The sequence below is a fragment of the Corythoichthys intestinalis genome, chromosome 16 (genome assembly GCF_030265065.1).
Source record: "Corythoichthys intestinalis isolate RoL2023-P3 chromosome 16, ASM3026506v1, whole genome shotgun sequence".
NCBI classification, from domain to species: domain Eukaryota; kingdom Metazoa; phylum Chordata; class Actinopteri; order Syngnathiformes; family Syngnathidae; genus Corythoichthys; species Corythoichthys intestinalis.
In genome coordinates, this window is record NC_080410.1 from 30932904 (window position 1) to 30951653 (window position 18750).

General features: G+C 41.9%; 1 protein-coding gene across 5 annotated transcripts in view; it reads left to right on the forward strand.

Moving 5' to 3' along the window:
- LOC130931994 (tryptase-like) overlaps nucleotides 1-15315 on the forward strand; it is a 31783-nt gene extending 16468 nt beyond the window's left edge. For 2 of the 5 annotated variants that reach the window (XM_057861324.1, XM_057861323.1), the window contains 4 exons: nucleotides 2688-2853; nucleotides 8885-9147; nucleotides 14656-14801; nucleotides 14882-15313. In XM_057861324.1, the coding sequence (XP_057717307.1) occupies nucleotides 2688-2853; nucleotides 8885-9147; nucleotides 14656-14801; nucleotides 14882-15211 (905 nt within the window). In that variant the 3' untranslated portion in view covers nucleotides 15212-15313. Of the gene's footprint in view, nucleotides 1-2687; nucleotides 2854-8884; nucleotides 9148-14655; nucleotides 14802-14881 lie in introns of all 5 variants that reach the window. The other 3 variants (XM_057861320.1, XM_057861322.1, XM_057861325.1) reach the window with 3 other exon arrangements.
- The last annotated feature ends 3435 nt before the right edge of the window (nucleotides 15316-18750 follow it).

Here is an 18750-nt window from a genome sequence, read left to right on the forward strand (position 1 = left end):
AATCATCGATGTGGTGTTACCAGTATGTGAGCCTCGTCTTTCAGCAATCACATAGCCTCCTTCTATGCCTTGCGTTTTCTTGTCAGCCTCCTCGACTTGTTCAAGTCCCTGTTCCTCGCCATCTCCTTTCAGCCCTCCTCGACTCTCCCCCTCTTACTGCCGGTAGGCCACTCCAAGGCCTTGTTCTTCCTTGCTTCTGAAGTCATATCCTTGGAGAAGTTCGCACCAAAACAGTTGAAGAGGAACCGCCAGGAACTCCTGCAAGTGCCTGAAGCTGTCACTGTGGTGCATGGCAAGGGAGAGGAACCTAACCCTTTGCTTCTTCTTGTGCTTCCTGCACATCAGGGAGTCCCACAACGACATTCCGAAGGATACCATGTGGGCCATGGGGAGAGATGGCCGCTTGAGAACCGCCCGGCCCATCTCCATCTTTCCCTTGTCCTCTGGAACATCTCAAGGACGTCAGCCGTCTTCCTGTGTTCCTCCTTGCCCGTGGTCATGGTGATGAGCCTCAGCCCGGCGACCGTGTTGGGGTTGACGACCGCCATGATGAGCCCAACACTCTGCATCTCGATCGAAGAGAGTGCTAGCACCTTCTGGGTCAGCTTGTAGCCGGCCTTGACAGACTTCTAGTTCTCCCACCTGGCCAGCACCTTCAGGCTTGAGAACCAGGCCGCTCCTAAAAAACATGTTTGTTTCAAAAAGATAGGTGTTTTGATTCATCTTTTTTTATAAAGTGAATGATGCTGGCCGCTGACTTCAGTCCCAGGACACCTGGGCAGCACCATACAGCCGTGGTTGTGGAAGCTGCTGTAGATGTTCTACCAAAGATGCACAGGCTCAAAGTACAGGAAGATTTGCTTGTTGCCGTCGGCGTAGGGGTTGGTGTAGGACCAGATGCCCTCGGGGAGCTCAAGGCTGGCGTAGTAGCCAGCATTGTTGGCGTGGCCGTCAAAGCTGACCGAGTGGAAACACAAAGAGCTTTTTCCGTTCAAAATTCTTGTGAACAAATGCCTAAATCCCTGTATTGTTTATACTGTAGATACAGTGGGGAGAACAAGTATTTGATACACTGCCAAACCCATTGGCAGTGTATCAAATACTTGTTCTCCCCACTGTATGGACGTAAAACAGTCTCGATTCTTGATTAGAAGCAAAAAAAAAAACAAAACAAAAAAAAACGTGCAGTTTGTATTTATTTTACGTAAATATTGAGAACTATGATGCTAGTCAGTCAGCAAACTAGGGCCGCCATATGTAATCAAAAAGCTTTTTCCGTTGAAAATTCTTGTGAATAAATGTTTAAATCCCCGAATTCTTTATGGATATGGACAAAAATCAGTCTCGATTCTTGGTTGAAAGCAAAAAAAAAACAAAAAACAAAAAAAAACAGGTAGTTAGCATTTATTTTACCTAAATATGTCGAATGTGCTGCTAGTTAAGTCACTCCGCCGGCCCCCTTAGTACAACAAAGACCTTTTCCCGCTGAAAATTCTTGTAAATAAATGCTTAAATCCCTGAATTCTTTGTAGATATGGACGTAAAACAGTCTCAATTCTTGGTTAAAAGCAACAACAAAAAAAACGGGCTGTTAGCATTTATTTTACGTAAATATGGCAAATGTGCTGCTAGCTAAGTCACTGTGGCGGCCCCCTTAGTTCAACAAAGAGCTTTTTCCGCTCCAAATTCTTGTGAATAAATGCTTAAATCCCTGAATTCTTTATAGATATGAACGTAAAACAATCTTGATTTTTGGTTAAAAGCAAAAAAACGGGCAGTTAGCAGTTACAGTATTTTACGTAACTATTGCAAAGTATAATGCCAGTGTTGTAGTGGCTATTTTTTTCCATTGATTTTTTTCCACAGTGTTTCAAAATGTATCCATGGTACGAAAAATATAATAATTACCTTGAATTCTCGAACAAATCACTCCTGAGACAATCCTTCCTGTTTGTATGCAGTACAGCTTTCGTACTTTTTCAACCTAAATCCGGCCTTACATTGCTGCATGTGACTGACTGCTAATAAATGAAGCGGAGTGTGGGACGGGCCCCTTCAGGAAGGCGTGATGCAGTGAATGGCGGATGTTTCATGTCAATACATTATGACATCTATGGGAGCCCATACCTTCCATGACACAGCAGCAGCATGGCTACACGGATGCGCGGGACCCGCAATACATGTACAGCCTGCAGTTTCGACGTCTCCCTCCGGTGTTAACAGCACCCATGGTTCGTGTTACGGAGCATTGAGGCACTGGCTTGGTTCTACATCCGCCTTCATGAGGACAAAATTCCTGTGTTCGTGTATGAGGACACATCCAACATTGTGGCTGTGGAGGTACTGGAATGCCTCGGAGCTTTTCAGGTTCCTGTTGGCGTTTCCATCCACTGCCATAGAGTCAATAAAGTACGATAATATTTTACTTGTGGTCACCCTCGGCCACTTCTTTATGTTGTCTTCCCATGTCGAGAGGGCTGAAGGATGCGGTATTTCCAAATGGTGTTTTTTCAGGGTTTTTAGTGAGTAATGCCACTCCAGCGCCATTGAAGTCAATGGTAAAAAAATTGAAAACGGAAGTTGCGGGCAGACATAAGGAAGTAAAGCAGAAGTTCCTCGGAAACTTGTCTATAGAGTGCACGTACAGCGAAGACTTCATGAATCTGTGTGTGTCTCTGTGTGTGTAGTGTGCGGGCGAGCCAATCTCAACAACCGAATTGCTGGGGGTGATGTGGCCCCCGATGGCGCGTGGCCCTGGCAGGCCAGTCTGACCTTTTTTGGGCGTCACTTCTGTGGGGGTACACTCATCAACAACCAGTGGGTGCTGACGGCCGCGCACTGCATGGTTGTCAGGTCAGAAGTGCACTAAACACATCCAGACTACTGTTAGAAATTATTGTGCATACAGTTAACATTTATGCTTTCCTTATTGTATTCACCAGCAGTGGCGCCTCCAGAAATTTTTCATAGGGGTGGCCAGATGGGGCCACTTAAACTCCTGGGGTGGCCCAAACTAAAAGCCATAATTTCAGGTTTTCATTATATTATTGCAGTAAAAAAAGTCAGGGGAAAACTATCAGAAAGACTTAAGGATATGGCTACTGATATACTTTGGTGTATTGTGTAATATTTGATGTTACTAATGATTTAATGTGCATAGTCCACTACTGTCCAGTCAACATTTTGAGTTCCACAACAATTCTGTTTTATTATGTTATGTACAGTGGGGAGAACAAGTATTTGATACACTGTCAATGGGTTTTGGCAGTGTATCAAATACTTGTTCTCCCTACTGTATATACAGTGCATTGCAAAAGTATTCGGCCCCCTTGAATTTTGCAACCTTTCGCCACATTTCAGGCTTCAAACATAAAGATATGAAATTTAATTTTTTTGTCAAGAATCAACAACAAGCAGGACACAATCGTGAAGTGGAACAACATTTATTGGATAATTTAAACTTTTTTAACAAATAAAAACTGAAAAGTGGGGCGTGCAATATTATTCGGCCCCTTTACTTTCAGTGCAGCAAACTCACTCCAGAAGTTCAGTGAGGATCTCTGAATGATCCAATGTTGTCCTAAATGACCGATGATAAATAGAATCCACCTGTGTGTAATCAAGTCTCCGTATAAATGCACCTGCTCTGTGATAGTCTCAAGGTTCTGTTTAAAGTGCAGAGAGCATTATGAAAACCAAGGAACACACCAGGCAGGTCTGAGATACTGTTGTGGAGAAGTTTAAAGCCGGATTTTGATACAGAAAGATTTCCCAAGCTTTAAACATCTCAAAGAGCACTGTGCAAGCCATCATATTGAAATGGAAGGAGCATCAGACCACTGCAAATCTACCAAGACCCGGCCATCCTTCCAAACTTTCTTCTCAAACAAGGAGAAAACTGATCAGAGATGCAGCCAAGAGGCCCATGATCACTCTGGATGAACTGCAGAGATCTACAGCTGAGGTGGGAGAGTCTGTCCATAGGACAACAATCAGTCGTACACTGCACAAATCTGGCCTTTATGGAAGAGTGGCAAGAAGAAAGCCATTTCTCAAAGATATCCATAAAAAGTCTCGTTTAAAGTTTGCCACAAGCCACCTGGGAGACACACCAAACATGTGGAAGAAGGTGCTCTGGTCAGATGAAACCAAAATTGAACTTTTTGGCCACAATCCAAAACGATATGTTTGGCGTAAAAGCAACACAGCTCATCACCCTGAACACACCATCTCCACTGTCAAACATGGTGGTGGCAGCATCATGGTTTGGGCCTGCTTTTCTTCAGCAGGGACAGGGAAGAGGGTTAAAATTGACGGGAAGATGGATGCAGCCAAATACAGGAACATTCTGGAAGAAAACCTGTTGGTATCTGCACGAGACCTGAGACTGGGATGGAGATTTATCTTCCAACAGGACAATGATCCAAAACATAAAGCCAAATCTACAATGGAACGGTTCAAAAATAAACGTATCCAGGTGTTAGAATGGCCAAGTCAAAGTCCAGACCTGAATCCAATGGAGAATCTGTGGAAAGAGCTGAAGACTGCTGTTCACAAACACTCTCCATCCAACCTCACTGAGCTCGAGCTGTTTTGCAAGGAAGAATGGACAAGAATGTCAGTCTCTCGATGTGCAAAACTGATAGAAACATACCCCAAGCGACTTGCAGCTGTAATTGGAGCAAAAGGTGGCGCTACAAAGTATTAATGCAAGGGGGGCGAATAATATTGCACGCCCCACTTTTCAGTTTTTTATTTGTTACAAAATTTTAAATTATCCAATAAATTTTGTTCCACTTCACGATTGTGTCCCACTTGTTGTTGATTCTTGACAAAAAATTAAAATTTTATATCTTTATGTTTTGAAGCCTGAAATGTGGCGAAAGGTTGCAAGGTTCAAGGGGGCCGAATACTTTTGCAAGGCACTGTATTAGGCATAAGGTGTACATTTAACTAGGGCTGTCAAACGATTAAAATTTTTAATCGAGTTAATCACAGCTTAAAAATGAATTAATCGTAATTAATCACAATTCAAATCATCTCTAAAATATGCCATATTTGTCTGTAAATTATTGTTAATATGGAAAGATAAGACAAGACGGATATATACATTCAACATACTGTTCATAAGTACTGTATTTGTTTATTATAACAATAAATCCACAAGATGGCATTAACATTATTAACATTCTTTCTGTGAAAGGGATCCACGGTTAGAAGGACTTGTAATTCTTAAATGATAAATGTGAGTTTGTATATTGTGACTAAATATTTCCATCTAGTGTATTTGTTGAGCATTCAGTAAATGATACTGTAGCGACTTAACTGTTCTGCCCAAATGCATGATGGGAAGTGGTGCAACCATTACTGTGTATGGTGGCTGCAAATGCTATATCTTCTCTGCGTTGGGTACACTACAGGGTGTTCAGAAAAAGATCAACTCCTGTCATTCTTCCCCACATCGCTTCCCACAATATTTATACTTGCTGCGGGAGAGATGACAAAGCTTTTGCCAATTGAAAGCACGGCCCCAATGAATGCTTGTATCTACTCGACTCTGCCTCCTATCTCTGTGTATAAGTAAAACGGCGCCATTGTAGGCTGTTTGTGGCAATGCGTGAATGAGTTGTACAAAGTCGTAAAAAATTAATTACCGCCCGTTAACGCGATAAATTTGACAGCCCTACATTTAACAAAACAAAATAAATGCATTCATTTGGGATGAAATGCATAACTGATGCTTCAAACAATCTAACAATATACTGGCAAGCGGGGTGGCCACTGGTGGCGCCACTGTTCACCAGATAGAACAACTTCTGTCTAGTGAGCCTTTCCTTTGTCCTTGGCCACAAGCCCCCCCCATGTAGACCATGTATTCTATTCTATGTTTTATGTTCTATGGTGCTTTCCTGCCCCCCCCCCGAATAAAGAGGGTTGCCTTTTCAGCAACTAGGAGGGGCAGCTACCAACCTCCAAAAAAGCTACATCGACTTCTTGTGTGTTCTTTTTAGCCGAGCTAGGTGTACATGAACCCAGCTTCAAATCTAGCAACTACTATCAGGTGTTGGAAATCATTTCACTTCATTACCCCAGTGTTGATTTCGTCAACGACGACGATAACGAAAATATTTAATTAAAGAACACTTTTTTTCACGAGGACAAGACGATAACAAGCTAAAAAGGTGTTTTCGGCGACTAAAACATAAAGAGCCTAATGCTCGATTTCGTCTGACAAGAACGAGATGAAAATGCACCATAGTTTCCATCACATGTTCACAATATGTGACATTTTATGTGTAGTTAGGGTGCATCATAGCAGTGTCTGGTTGTGTCACTCATGTGACGTGCTGCCCCCCCACACCCACTAGCGCAGTGTCCTTTCCACTCTCAGGGCTTGCACACACAATAAGATATGTTTCATCAGCTTGGCTATAGAATATGCAATGATAATTTAGCCATTAAAGGTCTGTGGGTTATCATCACTAAATATAACTCGTAGCGTTAGCATAGCATCAGCGTTAGCATTAGGCTAATGCTAATGGCGGGCGTCCTATTCAACTCTTCAACTTTTTTTTACATACAGTTCGTGGCGTCCAGGTGGGTATAATTATTTGAAAATAATGAACTGTTTTCCTGCTGTGTATTATCACCAAGGTAGCATGGTCCTTGTAGATGCTACAATATGTGCTCGTCTGTCAATATTCATTTGAAATAGTTGGAAATTCATTAATCATTTTTGGAGTGGAGAAAAAAATTAGTAAACATCGACTAAAACTAGACGAAATTAGTCTTACGTTTTCGTCAGCAAAAACTAGATGAAGACAAACACATTTTGAGATGACTAAAATACAGTGATCCCTCATTTTTCTGGGTTTAATGGGGACCAGAACCCGCCCCCCACACCCCCAATTATTATTATTTTTTTTTTTTATCATTGGAAAACGATACACATAAGACATTTTTCACCTTTTTCCCCAAAGAATAATTTAAAAAACTTTAATGTATATATATATTTTTAAATGGTTTTTAAGCACTTTAAATGCAATAATTATGATAAGTTTTAAACATGTTACTTTACAACATAATTATTTTCAAACTAGAAAAAAGTAGACGCCTAATCCATTTTTAAAAAAGTGAAAAAATGCTTGTCTTTATTAAATGCTTCATTGAGTCCACTCGAATCCGCTCCAGCTGCTCACTTACGCACAATGAGTTGTCACAGCAACAGTTTAACAAGTTACACAATGATTGACGCATGCGGCGCTTTGAAGGTCGATTTTCACGGTTTAAACACCAGCAAACATGGACGAAGAACGTTTCATCATGGAGGTGGAAAGTCACAAAGTGATATACGATGCAGCAGATCGTTATTATAAGGACAGCATTAAAAGCGAAGCTGCAAGGTGTCCTATTATGTGTGTTTTTCTGGCAATGATATCAAACACACGACGTGCTGACAACTTTGAGCGAAAAAAAAAAAAAGCGTATCTGGAAGTGGTTCCACCGCAGAAATTCTCGTGCCCGGCGCACATACAATGTCGGTTTGTATACAGAGTCGAGGGGAAAGTACGAAAGAGAATAGAGACACCCACAAGTTTCGACCTGGTGGTGTATTCGAGACGTTTCTCTTTCTTTCCTACATTTTACATGACTTTTCATAGAAAAACAAACAGTTTGCGCTGGGCACAGGAATCTGCAGTGTTGAGACACCAATTCCAAGTACGCTGTTTTTTAGCTTGTGTAGTATATAATTCGCTATCCATTTTATAAATATTGCAGATTATTTAACAGTTGTTTATAACAGCTCTATGAGATGTTATGTGCCATAATTTTTAAATGTGCACAAAGCTATAAACCCACCGACACAACCAAGGGCATAATAGGGCCCCGCCCCCTTCCCCACACACGGAGCCCTGATCTCAACATGATGGAGTCAATCTGGAATTAAGAGACCGACATAACTAAAATATCAATATGCAAAGAAAAAAATGTGCTCTCTCTCTGCTTCTCTGATGAGTATAGACTCCGTTTGTTTTTCATTGTTTTAAATGGCACATTATAGCGCGCGATCACACGAGAGCTCACGAGGGGACGGAGTTGGTGGACCGCAGCCGTGCGCAGCCGGTATGATTTGCCTGTTTTTGACGTACTGCGTGGCACGCAGCCAATACTGAACCGGACCGGAACCGCAACGATCATGCATCTGGTTTACTTGGGCCCTTAACCATCTGTCAATCATCGTTTACTCTAATAAACAACTCCAGTTCACTCTTTGACGAACAAAGAGCAGGGAAAGGGAGGGAGGGAGAGGGAGACTACGCGATCGGCCCGGGACAGCTCATCTGTATTATTATTATTTTTTTAATTGAAAAAAAAATCCGCGATGGACTGAGGCTGCAAAGTTTGAAGCGCGAAGTAGCGAGGGATCACTGTATGACTAAGACTAATAAGTATTATCTTTCAAAAGACTAAGACGAAAATAAAAGAGCTGCCAAAAACAACACTGATTGACCCGAAAATGATAACGTATTTCTGGGAAAAACTCAAAATCAACATAACACATAAGGGGTGGCGTGGCTCAGTGGTAGAGTAGTTGTCCTCCAACCCAGAGGTTGTGGGTTGGATTCCCTGCCCTGATGAATTCGTCTAAGTGTCCTTGAGCAAGATACTGAACCCCACATTGCTCCTGGTGCTGCGTCACCATTAGGTGGATGGTGAGATAGTAAAGCGCTTTGAGGGCCTTGAAAGGTGGAAAAGCGCTATAGAAGTATAACACCATTTACCAACACTTGCAAATCAATAATAATAAAAAAAAAAAAAACTTTCAAAAAAAGTACACAGTATGATGGCACAATTTCACCCTCATCTTTTGTTGTGTGTGCAGTCCAGACCTAATGGTAGTGCATTTGGGTCGTCAGCGCCAGAGCGGTCCCAATCCAAATGAGCTGAACTTTAACGTCTCGATGGCCATCGTCCATCCCGAATACGACGTAGACACCGTCGACAACGACATGACCCTCCTGCTGCTTTCTGCACCGGTCAACTTCAATGAGTTCATAAAGCCCGTTTGTCTGGCTGCAGCCACGAGCACCTTCTTCGCCGGAACCAACAGCTGGGTCACTGGATGGGGATTCATTGGCGAAGGAAGTCTGTTGACACTTCAAACGATCTTTGTCACCTTGTTTATTTTTTTAAAAGCTAAACCATAGACTTCATAATATATTTACGGGACACGGGGCCGATTATTACGGGGCCTATCTCCGTCTAAGCTGACCGAGTGGACACACAGACAAAGAGCTTTTTACGTTGAAAATTTTTGTGGATAAAAGCGTAAATCCCTCAATTCTTTATAGATATGGATGTAAAACAGTCTTGATTCCTTGTTAAAAAAGCAAAGAACCGGTCAGTTAGCATTAATTTTCTGTAAATATTTCGAATGTGCTGCTAGTCTTTAAGCCACTGTAGCACTGCCTTATCACCACAAAGAGCTTTTTCCTTTGAAAATTCTTGTGAATAAATGCTTAAATCCCTGAATTCTTTATAGACATGGAGGTAAAACAGTCTTGATTTTTGGTTAAAAGAGCAAAGAACTGGGCAGTTAGCATTTATTTTACGTAAATATGTCAATGTGCTGCTAGTCTTTAAACCAGGGGTAGCCAACTCCGGTCCTCGAGGGCCCCTACCCAGCTTGTTTTCCATGTCACCCTCGTTTAAAACACCTGAATCAAATGATCAGCTCATCAGTAACCTCTGCAGGAGCCTGATAACGATCCAGATTATTTGAGTCAGGTGTGTTGGAGGAGGGAGACGTGGAAAACAAGCTGGATAGGGGCCCGCGAGGACCGGAGTTGGCTATCTATGCTTTAAACCACTGTAGCGCCGCCTTATCACCATAAAGAGCTTTTTACGTTGAAAATTTGGAATAAATGCTTAAATCCCTGAATTCCTTATCGATATGAACGTAAAACAGTCTCTATTCTTGGGTAAAAGCAAAAAAACGGGAAGTTAGCATTTATTTAACGTAAATATTGCGGGTTATGAAGCCAATGCCTTAGCGGTTAATTTCTCCCATTGATTTTTTTCACAACATTTCAAAATGCATGCAAAGTTACAAAAAATATAATAATTAGCTTAAATCCTCGAACAAATCACTCCTGAGACAATCCTTCCTGTTTGTATGCGGTACAGCTTTCGTACTTTTCAACCTAAATCTGGCGTTGGATCGCTGCATGTGTGAGAGAATAACTACGACCGACTTTGACCGACTGAAGCGGCGTGTGGGAGAACAGCCCCCTACTTGAAGGCGTGGCGCAGTAACTGAGGAGTGTGTCCCGTCAATATCATTATGAAGTCTATGGCTAAACACAAGACATTTGTTTGCTAAAAATGTAGTATATATGTATATGTAAGGCATAAATTAGTGTTGCACCTATGCCACTCTTTGATACCAAATACTGATTACGTACCTGGCTAATGCTAATACTGTACCTATAGCACACTTTTGAACCCTTTTAGGGACATTGGACGGCTATTCAAAAGTTGACACTTCAGACATTTAACCATTTATATTTCTATTTATTATATTAGATAGTACCTTTGCATCTAATGCAAAGCGACGGTCTTATATTTCTTTATTATATGAACTAATTCTTATTATTTAATGTATTAATTTATTTGTTTATTTAATAGGGGACAGTGCACATTAATGAACATCTATTAGACACATCCAAAAAATGTTAATATGCTGGACTATAGCAAAAATGCTAATTTACATCTGCAGTCCCTAGGCAGGTAACACAATGACACAAAAAGACAAAAAAAAGAACAAAAGGTTACAATTATTATTTGACGCAGGCTCCCTTTCGACATCAACCCTAGTGTTTACTGTTACTACGGTAGGGACATAAGTTTACCAACTTTTCAGGATAATCAAATTGTCCCCCTACCAACTTTTGACTTCAGTTACAGTGCCCTCCATAATTATTGGCACCCCCGAAAAAGATGTGTTTTTTAGCTTCAAAAAAAAATTTTTTTATTCAAATAATATGGGACCTTAATGGAAAAAAAGAGAAAAATCCAACCTTCAATACAAGTGCATTCATTCAGTGGGGAAAAAATCCCACATAAAGAAAAAATTATTTGACATCAAATAATGTGTGTCACAATTATTAGCACCCCTGGTGTTAATACTTTGTACAACCCCCTTTTGCCAACAAAACAAGGTCTGGGGACTGAGATGGCCATGGGAGGAGCTTGATTTTGTGTCTGATGAACCATTTCTGTGTAGATTTGGCCATATGTGGCCACTAAAATACACACGGTCCCAGGCTTCAACTGGGGCCGTGTGCTTTGGTCAGATGAGACCAAGATTGAGCTTTTTGGCAACAAACACTCTAAGTGGGTCTGGCGTGCCACGAAAGCTTCGTATGCTGAAAAGCACCTCATACCTACTTTGAAGTATGGGGGTGGGTCAGTGATGCTGTGGGGCTGTTTCGCTTCCAAAGGCCCTGGGAACCTTGTTAGGGTGCATGGCATCATGAATGCTTTGAAATACCAGGACATTTTAAATCAAAATCTGTTGCCCTCTGCCCGAAAGCTGAAGATGGGTCGTCACTGGGTCTTTCAGCAAGACAATGACCCTAAACATATGGCCAAATCTACACAGAAATGGTTCACCATACACAAAATCAAGCTCCTCCCATGGCCATCTCAGTCCCCAGACCTTGTTTTGTTGGCAAAAGGGGGTTGTACAAAGTATTAACACCAGGGGTGCTAATAATTGTGACACACATTATTTGATGTCAAATAATTTTTTCTTTATGTGGGATTTTTTTCCCCACTGAATGAATGCACTTGTATTGAAGGTTGGATTTTTCTCTTTTTTTCCATTAAGGTCCCATATTATTTGAATAAAAAAAAAATATTAGAAGCTAAAAAACGCATCTTTTTCAGGGGTGCCAATATTTATGGAGGGCACTGTATATAGGCCATTTAGATTGTCTTCCCATATGTTGTAAGGATAGAATTGACCCTACCATTATGAAGTTCATTATTTTCATTATGTCCAAACTTACATTTACCCCTTTTCACTTACTGAATGTGCCGGTCCTCCCACCTCCAAACGTACGTTTGATTGGCTGATGACTTGACCCACCCCCGACACACACACTCATGCTCACAGCCCCGACAGAAATTCACATCAACAAATGCTGCCTCGTATGTCCCCTTCGAAAATGAGGGATATTAGAAGTTTTTTTCGTCCAGCAGCAGCCACTGGAAGTAATTTAAAAAGACGCCAGTTTTGTGGAGGCGGGAAACACACCACTAATTTTGCTACTGAAAGTCTGACCTGCATCAGAGTTAGCATAACATTGAACTGTGTGAACTTGCTAACCTGCAAAACTCGAGTAGAAAGCTGCTTAGAAGTGTCATACTGTTTGTGTTTTCTACTGTTAACGCTAATTAAACTGTGAGAAATGTAGTAAACTCTACTGAAAACTACTGAACCAGAAAATGTGAGCAAGAAGCTGCTTGGAGAGAGAGGGGTGCTGCATAACCTCATATGTTGCTCACACAACACAACATACACATCTTAATTAACTATGTACATTAAAAAAAAATTTATTTTTTTTTCTGATGCCACGAGCTACCCACAGTAGCGTTGCAATCGACTGGTCAGTCGTGATCGACGTAATGAGCACCCCTGATATAGCATATGAAATAATTAGGTTCATATTCGTGACAAATGTACAGTGGGGCAAATAAGTATTTAGTCAACTACCAATTGTGCAAGTTCTCCTACTTGAAAAGATTAGAGAGGCCTCTAATTGTCAACATGGGTAAACCTCAACCATGAGAGACAACGTGGAAAAGAAAACAGAAAATCACATTGTTTGAGTTTTATAGAATTTATTTCCAAATTAGAGTGGAAAATAAGTATTTGGCCACCTACAAACAAGCAACATTTCTGGCTATCAAAGAGGTCTAACTACTTCTAACGAGGCTCCACTCGTTACCTGTATTAATAGCACCTGTTTTAACTCATTATCGGTATAAAAGACACCTTTCCACAACATCAGTCAGTCACACTCCAAACTCCACTGTGGCCAAGACCAAAGAGCTGTCGAAGGACCTGCACCAGGCTGGGAAGACTGAATCTGCAATAGATAAAACGCCTGGTGTGAAGAAAACAACTGTGGGAGCAATTATTAGAAAATGGAAGACATACAAGACCACTGATAATCTCCCTCGATCTGAGGCTCCATGCAAGATCTCACCCCGTGGCGTCAAAATGATAACAAGAACGGTGAGCAAAAATCCCAGAACCACACTGGGGGACCTAGTGAATGACCTACAGAGAGCTGGGACCACAATTACAAAGGCTACTATCAGTAACACAATGGGACTCAAATCCTGCACTGCCAGACGTGTCCCCCTGCTGAAGGCAGTACATTTCCAGGCCCGTCTGCGGTTCGCTAGAGAGCATTTGGATGATCCAGAAGAGGACTGGGAGAATATGTTATGGTCAGATGAAACCAAAATAGAACTTTTTGGTAGAAACACAGGTTCTTGTGTTTGGAGGAGAAGGAATACTGAATTGCATCTGAAGAATACCATACCCACTGTGAAGCATGGGGGTGGAAACATCATGCTTTGGGGCTGTTTTTCTGCAAATGGACCAGGACGACTGATCTGTGTAAAGGAAAGAATGAATGGGGCCATGTATCGAGAGATTTCGAGTGAACATCTCCTTCCATCAGCAAGGGCAATGAAGATGAGACGTGGCTGGGTCTTTCTGCATGACTATGATCCCAAACACACAGCCAGGGCAACAAAGGAGTGGCTTCGTAAGAAGCATTTCAAGGTCCTGGAGTGGCCTAGCCAGTCTACAGGTCTCAACCCCATAGAAAATCTGTGGAGGGAGTTGAAAGTCCTTGTTGTCCAACGACAGCCCCAAAACATCACTGCTCTAGAGGAGATCTGCATAGAGAAATGGGCCAAAATACCAGCAACAGTGTGTGAAAAGCTTGTGAAAAGTTACAGAAAATGTTTGGCCTCCGTTATTGCCAACAAAGGGTACATAACAAAGTATTGAGATGAACTTTTGGGATTGACCAAATACTTCTTTTCCACCATGATTTGCAAATAAATTCTTTAAAAATCAAAAATTGTGATTTTCTGTTTTTTTTTCCACATTCTGTCTCTCATGGTTGAGGTTTACCCATGTTGGCAATTAGAGGCCTCTCTAATATTTTCAAGTGGGAGAACTTGCACGATCACATTACACAATACATGACCAACTGGCTGGTCTGAACGGTACATATTGTGCCGCATCGGTGGGTTGTTTTGTAGTACCCACCGATCTCGGCATTTTAGGGCTGTATCAGGGGCTGGTACAAGTATCGGTGCAACACAAGTTTATATGCCATGCTTGAGCGTGGGGCTGCCACAGGATGTCAAAACTCAGGGAATGCAAAGACAGCAAAAAACCCACTTGGTATGAAAACGTGAGGGTAGTGTTTTCCAATTGTTTCACGCTGGCGTTAGTTTGAGAATTTAGATCGCACATGTACATCCGACCGGTTCAGTCCATTTCACAATCTGTGTCAGCTGGTGTTTTTTAGTAGCCCAATTTTACTGTTTTTTTGTCTGCAGTTCCTCTGCCACCGCCAGGGGACCTGATGGAAGTTAAGATGCCAGTGGTTGGAAACCGCAAATGTTTTTGCCAATATTGCTTCATAAATATCACCGAAAACATGATTTGTGCTGGCCTGACTCAGGGAGGAAGAGGCGGCTGCCCGGTAAAAAGTCTATTTGTGTCTATTGGCGATGTTGTAAAAGCAAAAACCCTAATGAGGAACTAACTTGTGCTGTTCCACAGGGTGATTCCGGCGGTCCTTTGATGAGCAAAAATGGGTCCGTGTGGGTTCAAAGCGGGGTGGCGAGCTTCGCATTTGGTTGCGGCCAGCCAAGGTTCCCAACCGTCTTTGCACGGGTGTCCCAGTACCAAGACTGGATCATCAACCATACGGGTGTCGAAAACATGCCGGGCTTCGTCACTTTCACGTCGCCGGGCACCGATTCGGACCTACATGAGAGCTGTGCTGCCTTGCCACCAATCGACAATTGCCCCGGCGGTGTCGAAATGTTCTGGAAATGCTTCGGGGACAAGCGTGACGATTGTAACCGTGCGCCCCCGATCACACTTTGATTCACCAAAGATAAACAAAAAAAACAGCAATGTTTTTGTCGATTGAAAAGATACAATAAAGTCAAGAAATTTCTCAGTTTTCAGTTTTCTTTCAGTACTGGAAAACCTAATGTACATGTTAATATTGGATAATTTCATTGTTAGAGATGGAGGAGCATGAAGACAACAGAGGGCAAAAAAGAAAGTCTCGTTTCATTTACCTGTCTGTCTATATAGATTCAGTGGTGGATGAAGGACTGATTTACCTACAGTGCCTTGCAAAAGTATTCGGCCCCCTTGAATCTTGCAACCTTTCGCCACATTTCAGGCTCCAAACATAAAGATATGAAATTTAATTTTTTTGTCAAGAATCAACAACAAGTAGGACTCAGTCGTGAAGTGGAACAACATTTATTGGATAATTTAAACTTTTTTAACAAATAAAGTGAAAAGTGGGGCGTGCAATATTATTCGGCCCCTTTACTTTCAGTGCAGCAAACTCACTCCAGAAGTTCAGTGAGGATCTCTGAATGATCCAATGTTGTCCTAAATGACCGATGATGATAAATAGAATCCACCTGTGTGTAATCAAGTCTCCGTATAAATGCACCTGCTCTGTGATAGTCTCAGGGTTCTGTTTAAAGTGCAGAGAGCATTATGAAAACCAAGGAACACACCAGGCAGGTCCGAGATACTGTTGTGGAGAAGTTTAAAGCCGGATTTGGATACAAAAAGATTTCCCAAGCTTTAAACATCTCAAGGAGCACTGTGCAAGCCATCATATTGAAATGGAAGGAGCATCAGACCACTGCAAATCTACCAAGACCCGGCCGTCCTTCCAAACTTTCTTCTCAAACAAGGATAAAACTGATCAGAGATGCAGCCAAGAGGCCCATGATCACTCTGGATGAACTGCAGAGATCTACAGCTGAGGTGGGAGAGTCTGTCCATAGGACAACAATCAGTCGTACACTGCACAAATCTGGCCTTTATGGAAGAGTGGCAAGAAGAAAGCCATTTCTCAAAGATATCCATAAAAAGTCTCGTTTAAAGTTTTCCACAAGCCACCTGGGAGACACACCAAACATGTGGAAGAAGGTGCTCTGGTCAGATGAAACCAAAATTGAACTTTTTGGCCACAATGCAAAACGATATGTTTGGCGTAAAAGCAACACAGCTCATCACCCTGAACACACCATCCCCACTGTCAAACATGGTGGTAGCAGCATCATGGTTTGGGCCTGCTTTTCTTCAGCAGGGACAGGGAAGATGGTTAAAACTGACGGGAAGATGGATGCAGCCAAATACAGGAACATTCTGGAAGAAAACCTGTTGGTATCTGCACAAGACCTGAGACTGGGACGGAGATTTATCTTCCAACAGGGCAATGATCCAAAACATAAAGCAAAATCTACAATGGAATGGTTCAAAAATAAACGTATCCAGGTGTTAGAATGGCCAAGTCAAAGTCCAGACCTGAATCCCATCGAGAATCTGTGGAAAGAGCTGAAGACTGCTGTTCACAAACACCCTCCATCCAACCTCACTGAGCTCGAGCTGTTTTGCAAGGAAGAATGGGCAAGAATGTCAGTCTCTCGATGTGCAAAACTGATAGAAACATACCCCAAGCGACTTGCAGCTGTAATTTGAGCAAAAGGTGGCGCTACAAAGTATTAACGCAAGGGGGCCGAATAATATTGCACGCCCCACTTTTCAGTTTTTTATTTGTTAAAAAAGTTTAACTTATCCAATAAATTTTGTTCCACTTCACGATTGTGTCCCACTTGTTGTTGATTCTTGACAAAAAATTAAAATTTTATATCTTTATGTTTGAAGCCTGAAATGTGGCGAAAGGTTGCAAGGTTCAAGGGGGCCGAATACTTTTGCAAGGCACTGTATGTAAAGGGACAGATACAGGGGAGGTATCTAAAAAAAATACTCAAGTAAAAGTACAAAAGTACTTGCTTTAGAATTTACAATTACAAGTAAAAATAAAAGTACTTTCTCCCAATGCAAAAATGTGATGTATGATATCTGAGCCAATGTGCAAAGAAAGAACCCGAAAATTCATTGACTGCTCAATTTTATTTAAAACTGTGCAGAACGGGAAAAAACAAGCAATAAAATTGACTGCACTGTAGACAGAAGCTTAACAAGCTCAAAATTTAGCTTAATTGCGGATTGCAAGCAACTATCAGGTGCATACTCGAGCATGAATCTGCAGTGGATTTTCACTCCTGTTCCTTCCTACTCCCACAGAAAAACTCCCATTCCATCCCAATCCCGGGTTTGATTCAAAAAGTAAATCCCGTCCCACTCCTGTAGAATGACTCCCAATTGAGTCCCTCTCTGAGTCAAAATTACCCCCACTCCTGTTTTTTTTTTTTTTTTTTAAACACAAGTCTAGCCCTCTGTAACCTTTGATAGGACTTGTTCAGATCTGCAGGTGTTATCTGTCAGTGGTACATCCCATGCAGAAGGGAACCCTCTGTGCATGGTGAGCAGCTTCTGTGTGTGTGTGTGTGTGAACTTCCTCTTTTGTGTGTATATATGTACTAGTATACAGTATAAATCAAGGGTGTATGTTTGGTCTCAACATTGGTCGGGACGATATAACAGCATAACCTGCATGTACACTTTTTGCTTGGGATGGGACATTAATAATACCAAACAAATTGGGTGAACCGGTGTCAGGGCTAAATTCCTCACGAATATGAACCTGATTATATGATATGCTAAATCATGGGTGCTCATTATGTCGATCACGATCGACCATTCAATTACAACGCAATTGTGGGTAACTCGCGGCACCCCCCCCCCCCCCCCAAATACAGTGATACCTCAGCTCACGAACATAATTGGTTCCCAGAAAGTGTGTGTAAGGCGAAAAGTTCGTCTTCCGAACATTTATTTCCCATAAGAAACCATTAAAATGAGAATAATCCGTTCCCAGGTCCCCATAAAACATAATTTTCTACTAAATAAGCCTTAAAACTACACAAAAATATACCTTATTTTATGTATAATAAATGTGCTATTGTATTATAATTAAAGAAATAAACTGTACTGTATAATAAAGTCGTTTTATTTACCTTTGTGATGGTAGTTGATGGCTTGATGGAATGGAGTGGGAGGAGGAGGGAGGGAGGGAGTTACTGTTTGGAAGGAGAGTGTTACCGGCAAAGTGCGCAGTTAGCGTAGACTCCACTGCTGTGCCCCCCACATGCTTTTGGTTGTTAATAAAAGTGCCCACAAAAAGCCATCCGACGCCTCTGGGTGTTTGTATGCACGCCGCCACCTTTCTGGAGAGGAAATCGGGCGAACCGAAGACAACCGACGACAACGAGCCAACGTGACTCGCCGGTCCACTTCTCACTACGGTGGGAAGCTGAAAGCACCGCCAATTACCAGTCGAGGGCGAATTGGTAACACAAGTCACCTTCCATAAGGACTGTAGGTAACTCTTTTTCGGTCCCATAATAGCAAAAGTACACTCAATATGGTCCAAAATGTCTATCAAACACAAACCACGTCCGCACTCAACGAAAGTGAGGGGACGA